Source organism: Metarhizium album (assembly GCF_000804445.1).
Source record: "Metarhizium album ARSEF 1941 chromosome Unknown scaffold_9, whole genome shotgun sequence".
Lineage (NCBI taxonomy): Eukaryota > Fungi > Ascomycota > Sordariomycetes > Hypocreales > Clavicipitaceae > Metarhizium > Metarhizium album.
In genome coordinates, this window is record NW_024467583.1 from 992,222 (window position 1) to 1,012,348 (window position 20,127).

The 20,127-nt window shown below is 56.0% G+C and overlaps 7 protein-coding genes across 7 annotated transcripts; 1 reads left to right on the forward strand and 6 right to left on the reverse strand.

Moving 5' to 3' along the window:
• Positions 1-1,118: 1,118 nt before the first annotated feature.
• On the reverse strand, positions 1,119-2,780 carry MAM_04401 (SAP domain-containing protein; the record flags this gene model as incomplete). The annotated part of the gene is made up of 1 exon (XM_040823199.1): positions 1,119-2,780. The coding sequence occupies one exon, from the start codon at positions 2,778-2,780 to the stop codon at positions 1,119-1,121; it is 1,662 nt and encodes a 553-aa protein (XP_040679078.1).
• An 897-nt stretch (positions 2,781-3,677) lies between these two features.
• MAM_04402 (nucleoside-diphosphate-sugar epimerase family protein) lies at positions 3,678-4,653 on the reverse strand (the record flags this gene model as incomplete). Its single annotated transcript, XM_040823200.1, has 2 exons — positions 3,678-4,340; positions 4,399-4,653. 2 exons carry the CDS (start codon positions 4,651-4,653, stop codon positions 3,678-3,680), a joined length of 918 nt encoding a protein of 305 aa, XP_040679079.1.
• Positions 4,654-8,843: 4,190 nt separating this feature from the next.
• On the reverse strand, positions 8,844-10,661 carry MAM_04403 (Amidohydrolase 3; the record flags this gene model as incomplete). The annotated part of the gene is made up of 3 exons (XM_040823201.1): positions 8,844-9,286; positions 9,386-10,182; positions 10,291-10,661. 3 exons carry the CDS (start codon positions 10,659-10,661, stop codon positions 8,844-8,846), a joined length of 1,611 nt encoding a protein of 536 aa, XP_040679080.1.
• Positions 10,662-11,432: 771 nt separating this feature from the next.
• On the reverse strand, positions 11,433-13,212 carry MAM_04404 (sterol esterase precursor; the record flags this gene model as incomplete). Its single annotated transcript, XM_040823202.1, has 2 exons — positions 11,433-12,683; positions 12,748-13,212. 2 exons carry the CDS (start codon positions 13,210-13,212, stop codon positions 11,433-11,435), a joined length of 1,716 nt encoding a protein of 571 aa, XP_040679081.1.
• A 1,984-nt stretch (positions 13,213-15,196) lies between these two features.
• MAM_04405 (uncharacterized protein) lies at positions 15,197-15,907 on the reverse strand (the record flags this gene model as incomplete). Its single annotated transcript, XM_040823203.1, has 1 exon — positions 15,197-15,907. One exon carries the CDS (start codon positions 15,905-15,907, stop codon positions 15,197-15,199), a length of 711 nt encoding a protein of 236 aa, XP_040679082.1.
• A 1,616-nt stretch (positions 15,908-17,523) lies between these two features.
• MAM_04406 (uncharacterized protein) lies at positions 17,524-18,042 on the forward strand (the record flags this gene model as incomplete). The annotated part of the gene is made up of 1 exon (XM_040823204.1): positions 17,524-18,042. The coding sequence occupies one exon, from the start codon at positions 17,524-17,526 to the stop codon at positions 18,040-18,042; it is 519 nt and encodes a 172-aa protein (XP_040679083.1).
• A 696-nt stretch (positions 18,043-18,738) lies between these two features.
• On the reverse strand, positions 18,739-19,142 carry MAM_04407 (uncharacterized protein; the record flags this gene model as incomplete). Its single annotated transcript, XM_040823205.1, has 2 exons — positions 18,739-19,014; positions 19,119-19,142. The coding sequence occupies 2 exons, from the start codon at positions 19,140-19,142 to the stop codon at positions 18,739-18,741; spliced, it is 300 nt and encodes a 99-aa protein (XP_040679084.1).
• Positions 19,143-20,127: the final 985 nt, after the last annotated feature.

Consider the following 20,127-nt stretch of genomic DNA (forward strand, 5'->3'; position numbering starts at 1 on the left):
TGGAAAAGTAACGGCGTGGGATTTTTGTGTGTTGGCTACATGTTTACTAGGCAGATTGCAAGTAATGAACGCTCCAAATACGGCACAGCGCCACACTAGTGAAGAAGTGATGTATGGTTCCCACGACTTGTCCTGCTTGACGTGGCAGCAGATTTGAGATGTAACGGCATCTTGTAAAGACAATATTGATAACTTGAGCTGCCCCAAATGCCACTTTGGTGCGAGGGCACCACGGCCAGACCAGGCAGCGACAAGCTAGGACACGGGGTCTTTACTTCCGCAGCCAATGAAAAAGAGGCCGTTGGGCGTCGGATCGACTTGAGCGCCACATAGTACAGGCGGGAAGCATTACAGACCGCGTCACGAATCGTCATTGTGCATATCGGGAACTGGGAAGTGGGAAGGGGAAGGGGAAGGGGAAGGGCAAGGCGAAGGGGGCCCCGAGAAGCGCGCCGGCCTCGGGCGTCGCGTCCCGCATCGCACCGCCCAGTCTGAGTCTGGCACGCGGTGATTATTGATTATCCGGGCGGCACGCAGGCCGGGCGAGACCACGGTTCCGCGACGTGCGATGGGTTGCAGTGCCTGGGGTGTCTGGCCAGCGAGGGCGTCCCGGCCTGCGGTGCGTGTCGTGTCGTGGTGTTTCGCGGGCTCTGCTGACGATTTGCTGACGATTGGCCGGTCGGGCCGGGGCGGTTTCGAGGCGAAGAGCACCACCAGCTGCGGAGTTGGAGGGACCTCGTGTACGACGCGTCGACGGGGGAGGGGGGTCGGTCCGTGGCTGCGACGCTTCACGGTGGATTTGGTTTGGCGACGTTGGGTTTCTGAAAAATCAGGCACAAGGTCGTGTATATTTTGGTATTTGGTGTGTCACGGGCGGGCTGCGCCGGACTTCTATGGTACAATATATTGTTTTGGTTTTTTACCGACGACGTCAAATGGTCCTCTCTTCCTCGCAGTCTCTCTTGTCTGCCCCGACTGCCACCGGGGCGGCGTGTCAAGCCGAGTCCTTGTACCTGGCGTTGCTGATGACCTGAATGGCAGTCTTGCGGACATGCACGTCCCAGCCATCGTGAAGCACTCCATATTCTTGCAAACGACGAGGGTTACGCGAGTTGTTTCTAGAACCGGCGTCGATCATCGTCGTCCCAGCCTCCTGGGCCGGGCATATAACGATCACTCCTTGCGCGAAAGCCGCCTCCGCCTCTGGCTCTCGTAGAGCCTCTGCCTCGTCCGCCGCCGCGCCCGCCTCTCTCCCTGTGAGGAGGGCGGATGCCTTCAAAGATTTCACGGCCTCGGTCGACAAAGGAGTCCGAGTCTTCAAACGAGTATCTGTTGAATTCGCGGCCCAAGTCGCGGTTCAGCTCGCGCGTGTAAAAGGCCCGCATGTTTTCAACGCGGCGACGGGCAAGATGCTCTGGCACTAGGTGGTATGCTACACTTGGACGTGCCCGGGTGAACCGCGCCTCGCCGGTCGGGCGATATGGCGCAGGTGGTGGCTGTGGGCGTCGAGAGCCACGGGGACCGGTCGGGGGAGCCGAGTCTGTGAAGGCGCCCCTGGGCCCGAGGGGGGCAGAGTTGATGCTGTCTGGTGCTGGTGCTGCTATGGACGAGGGCTTTGTGGGTGGTGGAGGAGGCGGGGGCGCGCGATTGTTGGACGAAGAGAGGGAGTTTGACACGAGACTTGCCTCGACGGTGCTCCCGTCGCTGGCGGGGGCGTAGACGACTTCCCATCGGTGACTGGGCCTTCTGCCGCCGGATTCCTCCATGTCGATCCAGGAATCCATCTTTTCGGGTGGTATAAAGTCGATGGAGAGTGCTTTGCGGTTACTTTCGTTGGGCCACACGCGTCCGTGCAGCAGCTGGCGGACACGCGAGGCAGCTGATACGGAATCCAGGGCCACAAAGGCGTGGGTGCGAATGAAGTCGAGGTAGAACTTTGTGACAATCTTGTCCGCGGGGCTTGTGCCAGGCGCTGTGGCGAGAGTGACTATGTGTGCGCGGAGGTCGGCTGGTCGAAGAGGTCGCATCAGGTTGTTGATGCAAAGCGCAGATGTGGCCGGGTGCACCGAAGGTTCGACGTGTCGGTCGTAGTCTACCTCGGGGGCATCGTGAGCTTCGGGCGGGAAATGATTGAGCTGATGTGACCTCGAAGCAAGCGCCGCGTCGGCTCGCGCCCGTTTTCTGGAAACTTCTTCCTCCTTGGGAGTAGGACTGGCAGAGCGCCGTTTGCGCTTTAGCGCTTCGGCTGGAGCTTCAACGGTTGAGTCTTGGACGAGTTGCTCACCCATGAAGGGAGCATCGCCATCTGCGGGCCGGGGGTCTCGGGACGGAGGGCTTGGTTCGGGCTGTGATTCTTCCTGGTGCGCTGGAGTGGAAACGACTACCTCCGGAACCGCTGCATGAGTTGGCTCTTGTGTCGTCGCTGGAAGATGACGGGGAGGTGTTTGCTCTGGCTCGATTTCACGAGCATCCTGTGTGACGACTTGTCCGTCTTTGGTCTGCTCCTGCACCCCCTGAACGTCTTGTGTTTGGCTGGTAGAATCCCCATTGACAGGATGCAAAGACTCCGACTCAAACTGAGGCGTCTCATCATTCATCTGCTCGTCAGCATGCGACTCGGGCTCGGGCTCGGGCTCGGGCTCGGGCTCTGCTTCCGTGGCTTCTTGATCAGCCTCTTCCAATCGCGCAACAAGCTCTACTTTCAAGCCCCCCTGCGGGAGACCTCGTCGTTTGAGCTCGGCCTTGAGGTCGACGACCTTGAGCTTAGCCCAGTCGACCATGATGGGTGAGATTTCGGATGGCCAAGGAGGATAGCTCAGGGCATTTGGAGTTACGATGTCTTTGTATGACGTTGCTGGTCGCAATGGCAGATGAATGCGATGAATTGCGCCCAGAGTGCTGAAGGGCTATGCAGCGAGCAGACGTATCTGTGACAGTGGAGAGGGACGCGAAAATCCCCCGGATTGATGGTTTGGATGATGGAAATCTGCTGTGGCCCGAATTTTGATGCGCAGGCAAGGAACAAGGAAGGAGAAAAAAGGATGCGAGTCGCGACGCGCCAACTTTGTGCAAGGAGAAGAGACGTGGGGTCGAAGCCTGTTGACATTCTTGTCCATGGACTGGAGTCTGGAGACTTCTTAGGACGGGACGCTTGGCCACATCGGGACTAGTGGGCTCATGTTGACTCTCGGTCTCTTCCCCTCTTGAAATTGAATCCGTGCCACAACACGACACAAGACAACCATCAAGTCTTGAGTATTGCAATCCCACAGTCACAGACGACAAAGCCATGCGACAGCCTGTGACAGCAATGACGGGCAGACACATGGTGTGTACACCGTAGGCATCATGAACGGGGCCCCGGGGCAGGATATGCCTGAAGCGACGGTTCCCATGGCTGCCATGGCGCGATTTCCTGCGGACTCGGATTGCTTGGGGTCGTGATTTGACATCAAGTCTTGGGACGACAGCGACAATTCTTTGGGACATGTTAATGCAGACTCGGCCGGCGGAAATATTTCGCATGCGACAACGGCGCAGGCGGCACCACACACCTGGGGTGAGTTAGGGTTAGGGTCAGCGCGCCTTACCACTCCATTTTGTCGCAATACTACTTCCAACGTTGGCAGCGATATAGTTATCACATGACTACTACTGGTCGCGTGGCAAACAAAACTTCACGCTCGTTTCGACTTGACAAAAACACTCCCCTCCAGCCAGCGACTCAAGTCCTTGACATCAGGGTCAAGCTCCCTAACAGCAGCAATATCGGCGCCATAGCCTTCCGTCTCAAAGAACCTAAACATGGTCTTCATCTCGACCGAGAGCTGCAAAATGAGCCAGGCCACAAAGCCAAAAGTAGTGGGCGGAGGGGCGCCCGTCTTCTCCCTAAAGACCTGTTCCAGCTGGGCATATGTCATTTCATCCCCAGCCAGCGAGATGCTCTTGCCTGCAAACCTCTCGGGCTCCATGAAGGACAGCGCGGCAAAGGCGCCGATATCATCGGTCGAGATCAGCTGCAGCGGGCGAGACTTGATTGCGTCGCGCCACGCAGTCACAAAGAACTTGCCGATGAAACCGGGCGCCAGGTTCTCCATGAAAGCTACCGGTCTAAGAATCGTCCACGACATGCCTTTCTTGCCCTTGTCTATGAGATGGTGCTCGATGTGGTGCTTGCTGATGAAGTGCGGAACATTGGTCGGGTTGTCGATGGACTTGGCGCCGTGGCGATCCACGGACGTGTACACAAAGTGCTTCACGCCGTGCCTCACGGCCGCGTCGATCAATGACTTGCCCTGGGCCTCCTCGATGATGGCGCCGGACCTTTTCATTGCGGGCGGCTGTGCGAGTTAGCTGGCCATTGGATGCTTTGTAGTCGCTCATGTCCGCAATGCGTACCTGGACGCTGAAAACGCCCCAGATGGGGACCCGGGTTGCCTTTGTGGCATTTTTAAAAATGCCCTCGGCATCGTCTAGGTTTCCCTGGACGAGGGTGATTTTGGGAGACGCGGCGGCCAGTTTCTTTGCCCCCGGCGAGGTCGTGTCTCTTGTGACTGCGAGGATCTGGAAGTCGGGGTTTTTGGCGAGCAGCGATTTGATGACGCTGCCGCCTTGTTTGCCGGTGGCTCCCGTTATGAGCAGGGCGCGAGACATGTGGACTGGTCAAGGTTGAGTGGTCCGATTGAATGGTCAAGTGTGTGGCGCGATGGCCGTCGGTGTAGTTGAGCGGATTGCAAGAAGAGGAAGACAAATATGCTGCCACGCAGTTCCTCGCGCTTTATATCCGAACCTTGTTGCGCGTGCCGCCAGTCCATCGTCCTGGTGATTGGAAGCCTCTTGCAAGTCCGGCATTTGAGTTCAATGCTGGGCCCCCGGAAGAATACCGAAGCGCCGAGACTCAAGTGCTCAGCCGCCTTCATCAGCGGCGCAAGACGAGGAGGGTTGGGGCCGCTTGGAACTCGGCAGCTGTGTCGCGGCAGCATGAGGCGGAGTGGCGGAGAGCCAGAGCTTCCAACATTGCCAATGACAGATTGCGACCAAAGCCAGGCAAACGCTCGACTTGTCGGCCGCCGCCGCCATGGCATCCATGGGCATCCACGGCACAGGACATGGCGTTGTCCTCGGTAGCTGCTACATCAGACATGTGCCTAATCACTCGCTCCCGTCACTTGGACGAGAAGACTGGCCATTAAGTTAGTTTCTAGTCACGGTTGTCATGCCTGTATTGGACTATTGCTCCGTTGGTCAAAAGTACCCGTCAGTTGACGGCTTTCATCTCCGATGCCAGTCCCTGGAAGGAGCAAAGATGCAAAATGCCACCTTGATTCCCCTGCAGCATGACAATCGTCACGTGTGACCAACACATCCCTCTTGGAGATTTGCAACCAAGAAACTTGACCATGTGTACAGCAAGAAGGAAGCTGCCAAGTAGCCGAATCAATGACAACCAAGAGCGACAAGCACCCGGCAAACGCCGACATCAAGTGTCTGAATTGAAAGAATCATCACCCACGCACGCCCGGCTGAGACAGGATACGACATGGGCCGTGCTGCCTGTTTGTTGTAATGATGAAAAACGAAGCACCAACGGTGGGCTCAGCAACAAGCATCGAATCAAAAGACAGCGACACGTGCCGGTGAGAACAGACAGCGATTTGCTCGCCTTTGTACAATGTCCACAGTGAATGAACTGCAGTGCTGAAAGCACCCGCCCGCCGTCACGCGGTTTCTACACCCACGAAGGATGGCGTAAAGGAGCAGACGAGGGCACAAAGCCAACAACCCTTTGAGCCGTCTGACGCGCAACAGTGCTGGGACTTCCCTCCGAGTACAAATACAAGGGCGGCGGCCTGAAGAAGTACCAGCAAGATTCATCGCCCAAGCAGCAAATCCAGTTCCTTGTCCAAACACCATCTGCCACAAGTTTCTCACCCAGAACGTGCAAACTCGACAAATCTCACTCGTCACCATGCGTTTTGCCGTTTTGCTGAGCCTCGTTGCTGCCGCCACGGCTTTGCCTTTCTTTGGCGCAGAATCCATCCTCTCATCGGTCCCCATCGTTGGCAAGCTCTTTTCCAAGAAGTCTGTTCAGGAGGACAACAATAAAGAAGGGACTTACTTCAAGACTTCTCCTTAGCGGGTTCCCGATACGTCGTCGTAGGTGGCAACTTTTGTTTTCTTGGCCTTGCCATCGAGACTAATTGTGTATTATGCTCGCAGCAGCACAGCCCCGATCTACATGGATGTTGAGACGCGAAGCCCTGTTTTGACAACAGATCCGGCATGTCGTCGCATTGCGCTCAAGTACGCCTTTCTGCCCTCTGATGATCTGCGGCCCTGAGAGCTTGGTGTTTATACGGCGTGGCGACTGGAGGGCGCACATGGCGGGGAGGGAAGACTGGAAGATCTCGGACGCTGTTGGTCGTGCATTTTTTGCTGGCATAAGTAGAAGACAGGAACTTCTACCTTGAGCACACGTGTTCTTTTCTGCACCGTTGCGTGCGCCTTTGCCATGATGTATATTGTGATATTCTGATTCCGTGGTCGTGGACGCGTCCTGGCTCGATGATATCAACGTTACAAAGGCATGACTTGGCAGAGCAAGATCATGTCACGTGATGGCGCCCGGACGAATATCACGGGAGGGGCACATGGCCATCAACATTCAACGACGAAAATCCGAATCAGTGGTCAAGTTCGGCTGCGACGAGGCCAAATGTGCCAACAGGACCACTAGCATGCATCGCTTTCCGCGTCCTTGTGGGCAAGCCCCTGGTCTGACTGAAACCACCGATCCTGGATCCTGGATCCTGGATTCAGGTAGCTGGCCGATGGAGGAGGGCCTGAGAAATGCAAACGCGAACAATGGTGACAGCATGATTGATACACGGCCGTCACATCATGGCTACTATGGTGGTTTGCAGTATACAGTACGTGTTGCTACAGATGATGGGTCTAATGCTTGTTTGCGTGGAAATTGAAGGATAGTTCTGCACAATGATGTGGGCTGAAGTACGTAGTGTAGAATATACATAGACGTTTTGCGTACAGCGGCGAGCTGCAAGAGTTTTCAACTACAAGAAGCCGTGCTCGTCACCACAAGTCCTCGTCGCTGCCACCCAAGCTTGCCTTGGACGGCATCAGCCATGCTAGTATTACGCAAATGCCAGCCCACTGCTCGCGAGTGACCGTTATTATTGACACGGTGACCCAGCAACAACAGCCGGTCAGATGCGTCCTGTAAGATTCGCAAAGGGAGACCGAATGCGCACCGCTCCAGCAAACCTGGCCTCTGGTGGCTCGTCGGCCGAAAACGCCAGCAAGTGCATACACGGGACAGGTATTCGACTTCGGACTGGGGCAATAAAAGAGTCCCAGGTGTGCAATATCAGCCAATAGCGCGTGGGCTGCCGGGTTTGCAGGGCCACAAAGACGGGGAGCACCCGCGCGCGGCGACTCCTCCAAGGCGATATTCGATAGATATTGTCCGAGCACATGGTCCATGGCGGTGGAACGTGGGCCTCGCCGCTCGCCGGTTAGCCTGCAGGCAGGGACGCAAGAGGTGTTCAGTCTACGTACGCCATGGGTCGAGGGCCGATAAAAAGGATTTTATTGAAGACGGGAAAGGTTGAGAATCATGTACCTGGGGATTTTGGGAAAAGCTGCCTGCCGCTTGTGGGAGAAGGACAAAGGGGATAGATAAATACAACATGTGCTGGTCCAAGGTGATGAGATGACTTCTTGTTTTGCAAAGCACATCCTGTCTGCCTGTCTCTTCAACACTTGTGTTCGAGAAGACACTTGCGCATAGAAACACGGGCGTTTTCTACAAAGTCTCCCGTTTATCGCAGCTTGTTACTGGTCACGAGTCTTTTGCGTCCCTGATACTGCCGGATACCTTGCTGCACGAATTGCAAACAACAACTTGACGGATTTATCGCCTCGAACGCCCCCTTCTCGTACCGCCGCAACAAGCATTTGCCCGAGGGCTTACACAACGACCACCATGCGGCTCGCCAGCAGCAGCATGACGCTCCTCGCAGGGATGCTCGCCTTGTCTCGAGAGTGCTCTGGGGCGCCGGCTGCGCAACGTGGGAGTATAGTCGACAACGACAGAGATTTCTGCACCAAGGCATGGGAGCAGCTTTCGCTCGGCCAGCCCAGCTTTTACATCCAATTAGCGTCCGAGGGCATGTCTCCTGCAGTGCAGGCACAGTACGCTGCGGAATCGTGTGCTAGGCTTTGCGAAATCAACTCCGGAAGCTGTGCCACTTCCTCGACTGAAGGCCCTCCTGTCCCCGATACGGGCTACATGTGCGGACCTGGCAACCAGTGTATCAGTCGAGGGCCGGGTCGGGGCAGTGAGTTTTTGGTCCGCTAGCCGAGCTGTGTCGTTAGTTGTGGTTGTAGGCCGTTGTTGTGTCGCAGTTGTAGCCTGTCTTGATAGTTGTATGAGCCTAAATGACGTAAACTTTGGGCTGTGTATAAACGTAATGAGGACTGCTTATCTTACGGAGTGGTTGTGGTCGGCGAAACTGTAAACATTGATTGCTGGCCGGTGCAACAAGAAGACATGGGTGCTGTTTGCCTGCAGTTTTGCCTCGCTGGTTGCTGGAAATGAGCGATCCCAGATGCACGCACGTCGTCCACGAGTTGGAAAACGGTCATCCGCTGGCTGGTGGTGAATCACGCGAACAAGGACATCGATAAAGAGTGGCATACGTGTCCCATGGTGCTTAGTGCGTGCCGTGTGGTAATCTATTCGACAAGTTTCCCACTCTGCACGAGTCATCCGGCAGACTGGCCAAGGCCGACTTCTCGCCAGAGAGCGCGGCGTCCGAGGCTCAGGCTGCTGAGAAAACAATCTCTCCCTCAAACCAGGTCCTCCGAACCTGGGCATCCCTAAACGCCCCCTGCTCCCCGGCGCTCAGGTCGCGGTCGACCTCGATAAAGTTGGCACGCTTGCCGGCCTCGATGCTGCCCGTCTCCTTGTCGCGCCCTACCGCCTCGGCGCCAGCCAGGGTCAGCATCCGCAGCAGCAGCTTGGCCCCTTTGCCGCGGTCGCCGGATCCCACGCCGGCGACAAGGCCTTCTAGACCCGGGAGCAGGTCTGGAGATTCGGGGACGCCCCAGTCCGAGCCGATGGATACATGGGCACCGTGGCTGAGCATCATGGGAAAGTTCCAGTCCATCAGTGCACCTTCTTGCGCGCTAAAGGACTGGCAGAAGAAGACGGCCGGGGACATCTCCGCCGTGGTATTCAGGGCACGGAATCGAGGGTATTCGGCTGCACGGCAGGGTTAGTCAGTCGCGTGGCGCCCGGCAAGGGCGAGCAGTCCAACTTCGCATCGCGATGAGGGGACGAGAAGAAGGGACCTTGACGTACCGCTATTCACGCCAGAACAGTGCGCAATCTCGTGCCTTGGTCCGTTGGGATTTCGTGATCTCGCGGCCTCGATGGCGTCTAGTGCCAGCCGTGTCGCGCCCTCGCCCGTGCAATGAATCTTGCACGTCATTCCTCTCTGGTCATACCTGATGATGGCCTCTTCCAAGTCTTGCAGAAACAGCTTGTGCTCTTCTACCTTGCCGTCCTTATCGAGCCCAGCTTGCGTGTAGTACGGATTCAGGGGGACGCCGTCCAGGATGATCTTGACGAAGCGAGTGTCCACGTGACGCGTCTTGAGGGTGTCGGCCCGGTCGAGCAACTGGGTCAGCTCGCCCTGGGATTCCTCGGCAATAAACTCTGGCGCGTACACTATATGCGTGTACAGGTCCATCTGCAGGTGCCCGTCGTGGTCCATCTGGCGCAGCGTGTTGAGCATGAGCGTGTTCGTGGCCGCCTCCTGGCACGACGTCACCCCTGCTCTGTGCAGGCGCTGCACGGCGTACTTGAGCGCGCGTCTCACATGCACGAGCGGAGGTTTGGGACACGAGAGGAGGGCTTTGGTGGTGGCAAGCTCGGCCAGCTCGCCCGTGAGGCTGCCGTCGGGTCGGCGGCCGATGTAGGCGCCCTTCATGTCCGACTCGTTGGATACGTCGTAGCCCGACTCACGAAGAGCGGCCGTGTTGAGAAGCAGACTGTGGCCGGCACCGGCCCGGATCATGACTGGCGTGTCGGGGTATGCTTCGTCCAGAGCGGACCGGTCAAAACCCTCGATGCGGAAGACGTCTGCGCTCAGCCATCTAGGTTGTGTTAGAAGCACTCGTTGTTCTCTCTCTCAAGCTTCGTCGCCAGGACCGTCACCATCACCGTCGCCGTCATCACCATGACAAATCTTCCCGCGGGCTTACCGGCCAAAGGCGTGAGCATACTCACAGCCGCATGAAGCACTTTGGAGCTTCGCTGTCGCCTGAGCCATGGGAACGACCTCATCCAGACCAAGGTGCACGTTACTGAAGCGAGAGAGGCCGGCCATGAGGAGGTGCACATGGGCGTCGTGTATCCCCGGCATGATGAACTGCGACCGCAGATCGTGCACGACGATGTGCCTTTCGCGTGCGGTCGCCAGGACGGTTTCGCTTGAGCCGACGAGGGTGAAGAGCCCCGAGGCCGACACGATGAATGCCTCGGCCCATGGCTGCTTCTCGTCTGCTGTGAACACGCGGCCGTTAATGTAGGCTGTGGCATCTTGGAGCTCGGCCACGGATTGACGAGAAGCCATGATGTTGAAGCGTGAGGGAGGCTGGTGACTGGGTGGCTGACTGGCGGTCAACTCTTGTCATCTGCATCGCAGTTGGAGTTTATGCATCGCAACGTGCGGCCGGGGGGGGGGGAGGATCTGAATTGCAAGCAGCGTCGTATCACATCACGTCCATGGTGTGCGGTGTGCGGTGTGCGGCGTGTCGGGGACTCGGTGCTTTCATCGGCTGGAAGGTTATTCCGAAACCCAGTAGCCAAAGTGGTGGTTGCCAGTTGGAGAGAATCATGTCGAGTGTGCTTCCTCTTGGTCCGCCTCACTTGGAAATAGTCGACAGCGTTGAAAACCCCAACAACCTGGGCCAAGTCCCCGATCGAGAAGTCTCTCAAGGGCACATTTGCCATCTGCCTCGGCGGTGACTCAACGCGTACACGGAGAGGACGCGTGTGCGCCACGGGTTCCGATCCGAAATCCGAAACGGGCATCTTGGCTTGGTTCTTGGCATGAACCGGGCATGACCATTGCCGTGCTTGTTGGGCCGGACAATCGACCAGATAATCGCCGGCCAAGCTACGTACTAGTAGTACTACCGCCGCGATAGCAGGCGGCCGATTCACGGATACAGCCACGACACGATAGACTTTGTGGTTGAGTTGCAAGTTGGCAGCTCTGGGGACGCATTCAACAGCTACTGCGGCGCGGGTCCTGCACGACATGGACGCATGAATCACTGTCAGTCGTGGATGCATCGCCCGTCAGTCAGTCAGTCATATTGAATATGTAGACGTTGAGCGACTAGAATCGAAGAATTTCAATGTTATTCACCAGCCACTCGTATGGCGCCTGCCTAAAATCATCCTTGAGCAGCCCGGACTTGTGGTCAAAGAATTGAGCCAAGTTGTTTCCGTCGGACCAGCGAGGCCAGTTTGGATACTTTCCAGACACGCCAACGTTTGGATCTAGGTTGTACACAAAGTTTATGTAATAGGTGCGAATGCTCCTGGCAGCATAGTTGTCCTTGACGCCGTAGAAGACCTGGAGGAGATCGGAGCCGTGAAACGTGCCCAGGACGGGCGTCCACTTGTCGTAGGACGCGAGGTAGGACCACGACGGAACGTTTGGACGGACGTTGTTCGCCCCCGCCAGAAAGAACCGCCGGCTGAGCGTGAGGGCCAGGTCTCCTAGCACGGCGGCGCGACGCTTGAAGCCCGGGAATATCTCGTTCAGGAGACCCGTGTTGAACGGGCTGCCGTTGGTCACAGCAGAGAGACCGCTTCCATACAGGTCCACCAGTTGCGTCAGTTTCTCTGTGCTTGCTCTCGGAAAGTAGTATGATTCGAGATAGCTGACAAAGTCTTCGGTCCTGGTGAGGTTGTGCTGGAAGAGAGCAAACAAGGTGCCCTCATCCTCCTGGTTGCCGACTATCATGGGCACGGGAGCGTACTTTCCGGCCAGAATCAGAGCGTCGGGGGACGTGGTGATGGCCTTGCCGTCCGGACGGGGCAGGTAGGACAGCGCAAGGGAGTTGTATGACAGAACACCCGGCACCGAGGTGACGGCATTCAAGTAGTCCGTGTAACTGAGGCCTCGGAGGCATTCCAGCTTGTCTACGGCGCCCCCGCAACCTCCAGCTTGGACGACCTTGTCGAAGACTGCTTGTCCCTGGGGCGAATCGAGGGGGTCTGTTGGGACGACGCTCCCAGAGTTCATGATGGCCCCGCGGAACAGAGGCTTTCCCTTGTACGTGTGGTCGCCGTCGTACAGGATCATCTGGCTCAGGACGGACATGGCGCCGGCTGACTCGCCCCAAATCGTCACCTTGTCGGCGTCACCTCCAAAGGCCGCGATGTTGTCCGCAACCCACTCGAGGCCCATACGCTGATCCAGCAGGCCGGCGTTTCCAGACCCTTCAGACATGATCTCCTTGCCGGGCATGAATCCGTATCCCGACACGCGGTACTGAACCGCCACGAAGATGAAGGGCTGGCCGATTGACTTGGCATGATTGATGAGACTGGTGCCGTCATACATGGATGTCCACCCAAGCTGGTGCAGAGCCCATGTTAGCTCGCCGAATGGCAAAAGCAGGGACCTTTGCGCAGAGACTCACTTCGAAGGCGCCGCCATAGATCCAGAACAAGACGGGGAGCTTGGCCCCAGCAGCTGTGCCCTCGGGGCGCGCAACAGTGATTGTCAAGCAATCTTCAGACTGTCCAGTGACAGCCTGAACAAAGGGAAGATTTACAAGAGAACCAAGGATATCAAGCAGGAAGTTTTCGCTGTCTGTTGAAACAATCTGTTGCGGGCAAGCCCCGGCAGGGCCTGTACCGTCAAAGACCCCCAAAGAGTCGGTTCGACGTACAGGAGGCTTCATCCTCAAGGGCCCAACGGGAGCTTCTCCGTACGGGATTCCGCTAAACGATTCCACGCCTCGGTGAAGCTTGCCCAAAATCGTCCCAGCTGGGACAACGGCGGTAACGGTCCCTGCGTCGCGACCCTCCAGAGTCCCCGTGGGCGACGCCAGAGAAAAAGCGAACCAAAGAAGCGCGCATGATACAAGATGGATGAAAACCATGTCGAAACCTGCTCAGTCATGTAAGGGACACCACAGGGTCGCGTGGCCTCCATGACCGTGGATGGACGAGGCTACCAAGAACAAGAAGGGCCAACCATCAGATATACTGGCCACGGCTGAGGGACGCAGGCCTACACAAGCAAGAGGTTATAGGAATCATGAAGAGGAGGCACCTGCAGAAGCGCGGGATTTTCCCCTTTGCCCGGTCTAGTTGAGTTCCCAGCATTTAGCACGTCGTGACAAACTCACATGACCCGTCTGTGTGATGCGTGGCCACCTCTCGATGCGGTTTCCAAGCTGCCGGTCCTGCGGGATCGCAAGGCTCGGCGGACAAGGGTTCGGCAGAATTTTGAGCTTTACTTGCATTCAGGAACATCTGCCGAGCCGTTGAGTAGCTTGCGGTGATAATGGTTGCGCATGTGATGCTGGTGTTTGACACTCGGGGTCGTTTCTGTGGGAGAGAACGGCCGAGGCGTTTTGTGACGACCGGCGCCCAGACGACGACTTCTAAGCATTCAACGTCGGCCAAGTCCAACTAAATGCATCATGTTACCCGCCTGGGGATTCTGTGGCTTCCTCGAGCAGCCTCCATTGGGTACGCCAAGGTCGCTTGGCAAAGCTGGGGGAAATACTTGGTGCCTTTCATGCACGAGACGTCTAGTGGAATGGGATGATGGGGAGCTAGGCTACGCTTGAATGATACAAGATCGACCCAACACCTCGTATAAACAAACGCGTGTGAAGCAGCCGCCAAGCCAAAAAGTACACCCGGGCCGGTGTGGCTTTCCCACGCATGCGTGGACGGGCGAAGTTCCCAGAGTCTACTGAGCAGCAGAGTGGCCGTGTCTCCCCCGCAATCTTGGTGTTTCTGCCTTGCCCAAGTCACCTTGGTCAGACCGAGATAGCTTGCGCTAGATGGTCGCCGGGCCTGAGAGGAGCGGTGAGTCGTGGTCCACAACTTGTTCAAGATGGAACGTCGGTTGGGGGCAGTTGTCCGAATGCATCACGAATACCCCGTCAGCAGTCGGTGCCGGAGTAGGTAAAAAGCATCTTGACTCGACTACGTCAACACACGGCGCATTCGCAGCACATGTTGTAGCAGTCTAGTTCAATGTGCTGGGATAACCCTAACCCTGTCCCTCATCCGCCCTCCACACCGGCGTCGGCTATAATAGCCACCCGGCGCCACAGAAGCGATTCCAGGCACGCCAGGGGGAAGAGGTGCTCGAATAGTCTTTGAAGTCGTCGATTTACGCGTCTAGGACATGGCTTGTCAGAAAGTAAAGGCGAGTCACGCTTTCACACTCACCAAAACGCGCCATCAGAAAAAGGGGGTGGACTAGGATTCCTAAGTCATAGCAGGTGTAAGAAGGCTTGTGCCCATCTTTCCCTATACAGATTATAACTATCACATCAATGGTTTCTTATAGCTTCTCCCAACCTCGCGGTAATGTGCTTATTAAACTGGCGGGTTTCGTCGCCCACAGGTGTCGCATAGCATATAAGGTGGTCTACCACACACAAAAGTGTGGCGTGGCACGCCCAACTTTTGGTGGACAACAGGCCGGGTCATTCCATTTCGAATTCGAAGCAAGGCGAGGCCCAACTGTATTCTGAGTCGGCTCGTCCTCATCAACACTCTTGTAGTCGTGGGCTGCAACAAGGGCCTGATATGAGAGCTTGGAATAATATATTTATAATAATACAATGATGGACTTTGTGCCCAAAGAAATCCTCGGTTGAATTTAGCGTGCTTGGACCCAAGAGGTCCTTTACCTACATGGAAGACGAGAGCTGCTGGCCCGGGCATCTGCCATTCTATCTTGTTGGCCTCGTTTTAGACCTCTATTGCGACCTCGCAAGACCCTTGTGCAGCAGGTTGGCAGATCGCCTTTTTTTGTGACAGCCCGACTTGACACCCCTGTTGTGGTCTATCCCCGTAGCTTCGGCCGGCTCCGGCTCCGTCTTGGGAAGCTCATCAGAGTTAAGCACGGCCGTAGTTGATTCGGAAGCCCTCGTCAGTACGAGCAACTTGAAGGTTCTCCACCCGCCTGCAAACACCATAGTCCGTAGGCATGTCCAGGACACTTCCAGAGTTGCCAGTGCTTGTAGATGAAGGTTCGAAAAAGGTCACGCCAATCTTTGGCCACTGGCGACAGTTGTCATGCATGTAGTGCTCAATGAACCCGGACCCCCATGACTGCATATTACCAGCTCCTCGCGGGAGAGTCCATACACCAATTTCGTGAGACTGGCCCGTGGCCTCATTGACGAGACGGCCTCGCCAGGTGGTGCCGCGGATGTTTTCCACAACCAGGTTGTAGCGATGCCAGTAGTCTCCATACACGTCAATGGCGCAGCTAACGCCTGGTCCGCCATCCGCGCCGTAATAGCAGTTGGGGTGAGAGGTCTCAGTTCCTCCCTGGAACGAGGAAAAGGCAGCGTGGACGACGCTTCTGCCGCCGTAGTCAGGACGGGGCTGAATGCCAATATATGCAACGTTTGGGATGTTGTCAAATTGGAATTGATAAGCAAAGAAGTAGCCTTCGACGTGTCCTGCACTCCGCATGAGCAAGGGGAAAGTCGCATCCGCAAGGCCGTCAGGTGGTGGATTGCGAAAGTACCAACGCAAGGCGAAGGTGGCATGCGCCAGGTAAGGGGCGAGGGCGACACTGATGGCCGCGGCGACCTTCATGTTTGGCCAGGGCAATGCTTCCAAGAGGAGGAATGAAAAAGAGTGTATCTCGACTTGATTTCCCGGTTTGAATTGCAAAGAGTGATGTTGTCCGCATCTCGTGAGCCCGGGCGGTGACTTTATAAAGCTGGTATTTTGGCTTGCAAAGAGGCCGTTGGAGGAGCAGACACGGCTGGACAAGACTATTAGCTTGCTCCTTAATTTTGAATCCTTCCCACTCGATGGGTACAGATCTGTAGCGTTTCAAGACTTGGGACTCGCATAAAAGCCAGCAGTGACGTGTAGACGACTTATGGACACGAGATGCTTGACGCGCGTTGGTATTTTGCACAGGACCTCATTTTTGAGCAGACCCGCCGTCTTGACCCTGGGATCTTGGTATTACCTAGTACTACCGTGCGAAGTGAGCCAACAATGAAAAGAAGACGGGTCATGTTGAAATTGCTAATCGGGGCTGCGCGGTGCGAAATTGTCGTGGACATGGACCCAATCTACGACTACCCTTGTAAGTTTGTCCACAGGCAAGCTGACAAGACAGTTGCCGGTGATGTACGGGCAGGTACTTTTGTTGATACAGACGTGCTAGTGGATGATTCCACTCTACGTGGCCGGTTGGCTGCCTTGCAACGACGAGAAAATGCTCTAGAGTGTAGATGCCTGACCTTGACCTTACCGGACCTTACCTTAGCTCACCTGACGCCGTTGACCTGGCCACAATTGGCAGTTAGTGGGCCTATTTTTAGCGGAGACAAGGTGGACAACCAACTTTATCGTGCAAGGTGAGCTTAGGGTTAGGGTTGACTGGCCCGTCAATGTGAAGCTTGGCAAATGCCAACTTTGAAGGAGGAATGGGGGTCAGGTCATTTGCATTCTCCATATAAACCAGACGTTTGGGACCGCCAAGCATGCCAAGAGAGCGACATGAAACCAGACCATGACTCTGTTAGAATCCTCGTCCACGCTGCGGGCCCTGGTTACGTTAATATCCTCGTTTCAGCATGCAACTTATTCATGCAACATGGAGGCATGCAGCCAAGGACAAATGCTAGGTGTCACGTGTTGCCATCTTTGCAAGCCAATTCCACTCCGAGGAGGACACAACAAGCCAGAAAATAGACGATACTGGGCTCAGAAAGTTGCCGCTTGCGCTCCTCGCTCGCCACGGTGTGTCTGTCTGCGCGTAAGTCGATGAGACTTTTGAGGCCTTACGGTATCAAGTCTTTGAGGCGTCCGGGTGGCGCATCTCGACACCGGGCGAAGCTCAAAGACCTGAAAATACCCGAATGGATACCGGAAAATCCGAATTGGCGCCCGTTGACTGGTCTATTCATCAGCAGGGGCTCTGACGGCTATGCCGTGCGCTGCAAACGACACGAATCAAACCCTGCCGTACTGAAGACCGCCGCAGTGACAATGAGCTTGGCGTGTGTGACGATGTTAATCCCCAGAGTTCCCAGCAGGTACATGAACGCGCAAACCCCCAGCAGTTGGCGCGTGGAAAGGAACACTTGCCTCCGGGTCCAACGTAGTTCACGCGGCGACCTCGGCAGGGTTCTCAAGTGCGTGTCAAGCATCACGCGCCGGGCCAGAAACAAAGCAGAAGCGACCAAGGCGGGATGGATGAATTCGGGCGAGGAAAGCAACGGGGCCACCGCCCAGTGAACACGGATGTTTGCAAAGAAGGGCGGGAAGCTGAGGAGAACATATTGCTGGCGTCTTCTGTATTCTCAGTGCCCACAGGTACATGGCAGAAGCACTCGCTGTGCTGCGAGAAGGCGGCTCGCCAACTGCAGTCCGCGTCGGTCTTGCGCAACTTCTCTTCCGAGGCGTCGAGGACGAGACAGAAGAGCCCGTGTGGCGTACAGCTCGCAGGCCATGACCGTGGACGCAGCTGGGTTTCCGAGGACGAAGCTACCTTGTTCCCTGGACAGAAGGAGCATCAACGACGAGAGGGACGCCAAAAACATGATGTGCTGAGATGCGGCGTGGTGGAAGCGCCGAATGAGGCCAGCGTTGAGCGTGGCCACGACCATGATCGAATCAGGCGTCGTGCTGAGCGTCAGAGAGGCCCAATTGTCCGCCGGTGCATCGATAGGTCTTGTTTCGACAGGGCAAGCAATGCTGCTTTTGGTTGAGACGTGGAACGGGACAGGAATCTGGGCCAAGCAGATGACAATTGCGAGCCGCAACACACGGGCAAGTTGACCGGAGAGCTGGAGCAGCCAAAACACCCGCACTCTGCCATCTCCGAGGTCAGAGTAGAGTAACCCGTCGTCCCTTCTCTCCCGCGCTGTGCTGAGAATGCGGCCGAGCCTCGGTGGTCACTCTGTCATGACACGCAGCCGGGAGATGGCAGCTTGTAACTGGGTTTTGCACGAGGACGGATGCACACTCACTCGGCTTGGGGGCCTTGGCAAAAAGGGGATGATGTCTGAGTCGGAGCCTTGCATGTCCGCAGGAATCACTGTGGCGGCCGTACAGAAAGAGATGCCGAGAACAAAGGTACAGCCGCGCAAAGGGGCGTCAAGGTGAGAGCTGACGAGCGAACAACGGCGAACATGTGGCTAGAGCCACATTCAACACCGGACATGTGCGTAAATCAAGCGCAGTCTGCACTCGGCGACCAAGTAAACTATTTATTCTCTTATTCTCTACATATTGACAAGGGCAAACGGTAGATGTGTGAGTACGGTGAAACCGTCCGGGGATGAACCAGGAGCCCGCTGCCATGGACGAGACGAAAGAGCGCCAATGAGACACACCGCCGGGTGACTGACGGACAAAAAGAGTCTAGCCCATGAGAAGTGACGGCAAGATCCGGTACGGGCGTCTCAGCTCAAAATGCAGATCGAGTCGGCATCGACACGGCTGTCAAGGGCTGGGTCGGGGTCGTTTCCAGATCGACTTGTCACGGCGTAGAGTCTGACTTGTACGAGCTCTCGAGGACCGCCACGCCCACTGATCATGGGGTTACGAGTGATGGAGAGTTGAACGCCCACTGTTCGCATGGCATAATTCCAGACTGTCTTGCCTGGCTGGGCCATGTCACGCGTTCTTGTAGGCACGTCTCGAGTATCTCGAGTGCGATTCCGTGCTGCGAGGTTGAACTACGAACAATGTTTCGGCAATAATGACATGGTGTAATTACGTCTACTTTATACAGAGTGCTGTTTATGCCTTGCAAGGTCATTTCGGCCGAGTCATGACGTACCGCCTTTTGATCGTATACACTCATGTTTTGAATCTTTGGATCATCTAGCGGCCTTGTTCTGCTTTTTGATGGCCAATTCTTCCGGCCAGACCTAATGATTGTCTCTACCAACCGGCCTTGCCTGCGCAAGGTAATTTTAACAAGGTTCACTGAGCGACGATTGGCGTCAAGGCGTCTTGCCACGTCCAACTAGTCATGTGTTGGTAAACTTTGTTTTGGAACCCAATGAAGAAATTCTGGCAACAGTTTGCAGGAGCTTTTGACCCAGCTACCTCGAAATCCGTATGGTAAAGTCTCCTTTATTTTTGTAAGGTCTTTATTTTCATAAGATCGAGCTAGAATCAAGATTTATTTCAAGAAGGCGTTTTGGGGGGTGATGCATGTACTCTGAATGGCACAGCGAAAGAAAGCCCTTGTCCATGGAGATGGCATCCAATGTATGGCTTGGAAAGACGAGCCGCACCTTGAGCTCCAGCACAGTAGGCAGGGCCCATGTGGAGGAACTGAAGCAACTCTGGCGCGGTTGGAGAGTGTAACGAACTTGTAAAAGGGTGGAAACAAGACCTGACAGGTTGAGCGTGGGCGTAGCCGAGTGACTTCGAGGTCTCTACTGTTTGCTATACACATGTGCTGCATGATGCTCTTATCCAAGGACGGCGAGGGGGCTATAAGCCAAACGGCCTCTCGCGTGTCCCCGGTGGCTTCAACCGTGCATGAGCTTCATAAATTACATTGACGGTCCGCAACCTAAAAAGCAGCCCGACGTTCACGTTGCTTGAGGGGCAAAGCAGAGTTTCGTGCGTGCTATGTTGGCCATGGCTCGGCTACCCAAGCCACGACCGGCAGTTCCCTGCCGTGCTGGGGTGGGCCACAGAGTTCAAAGGTCGGGCAGACTTGATCAAGTCTCGAGCATGGACTTTTCATCGAAGAAGGGGGCGTCTCCGTCTCGCTCATCCGGTCAACGTGGCACACTTGAGCTCCTCTGGGCGGTTGCAATCTCACACGGTCT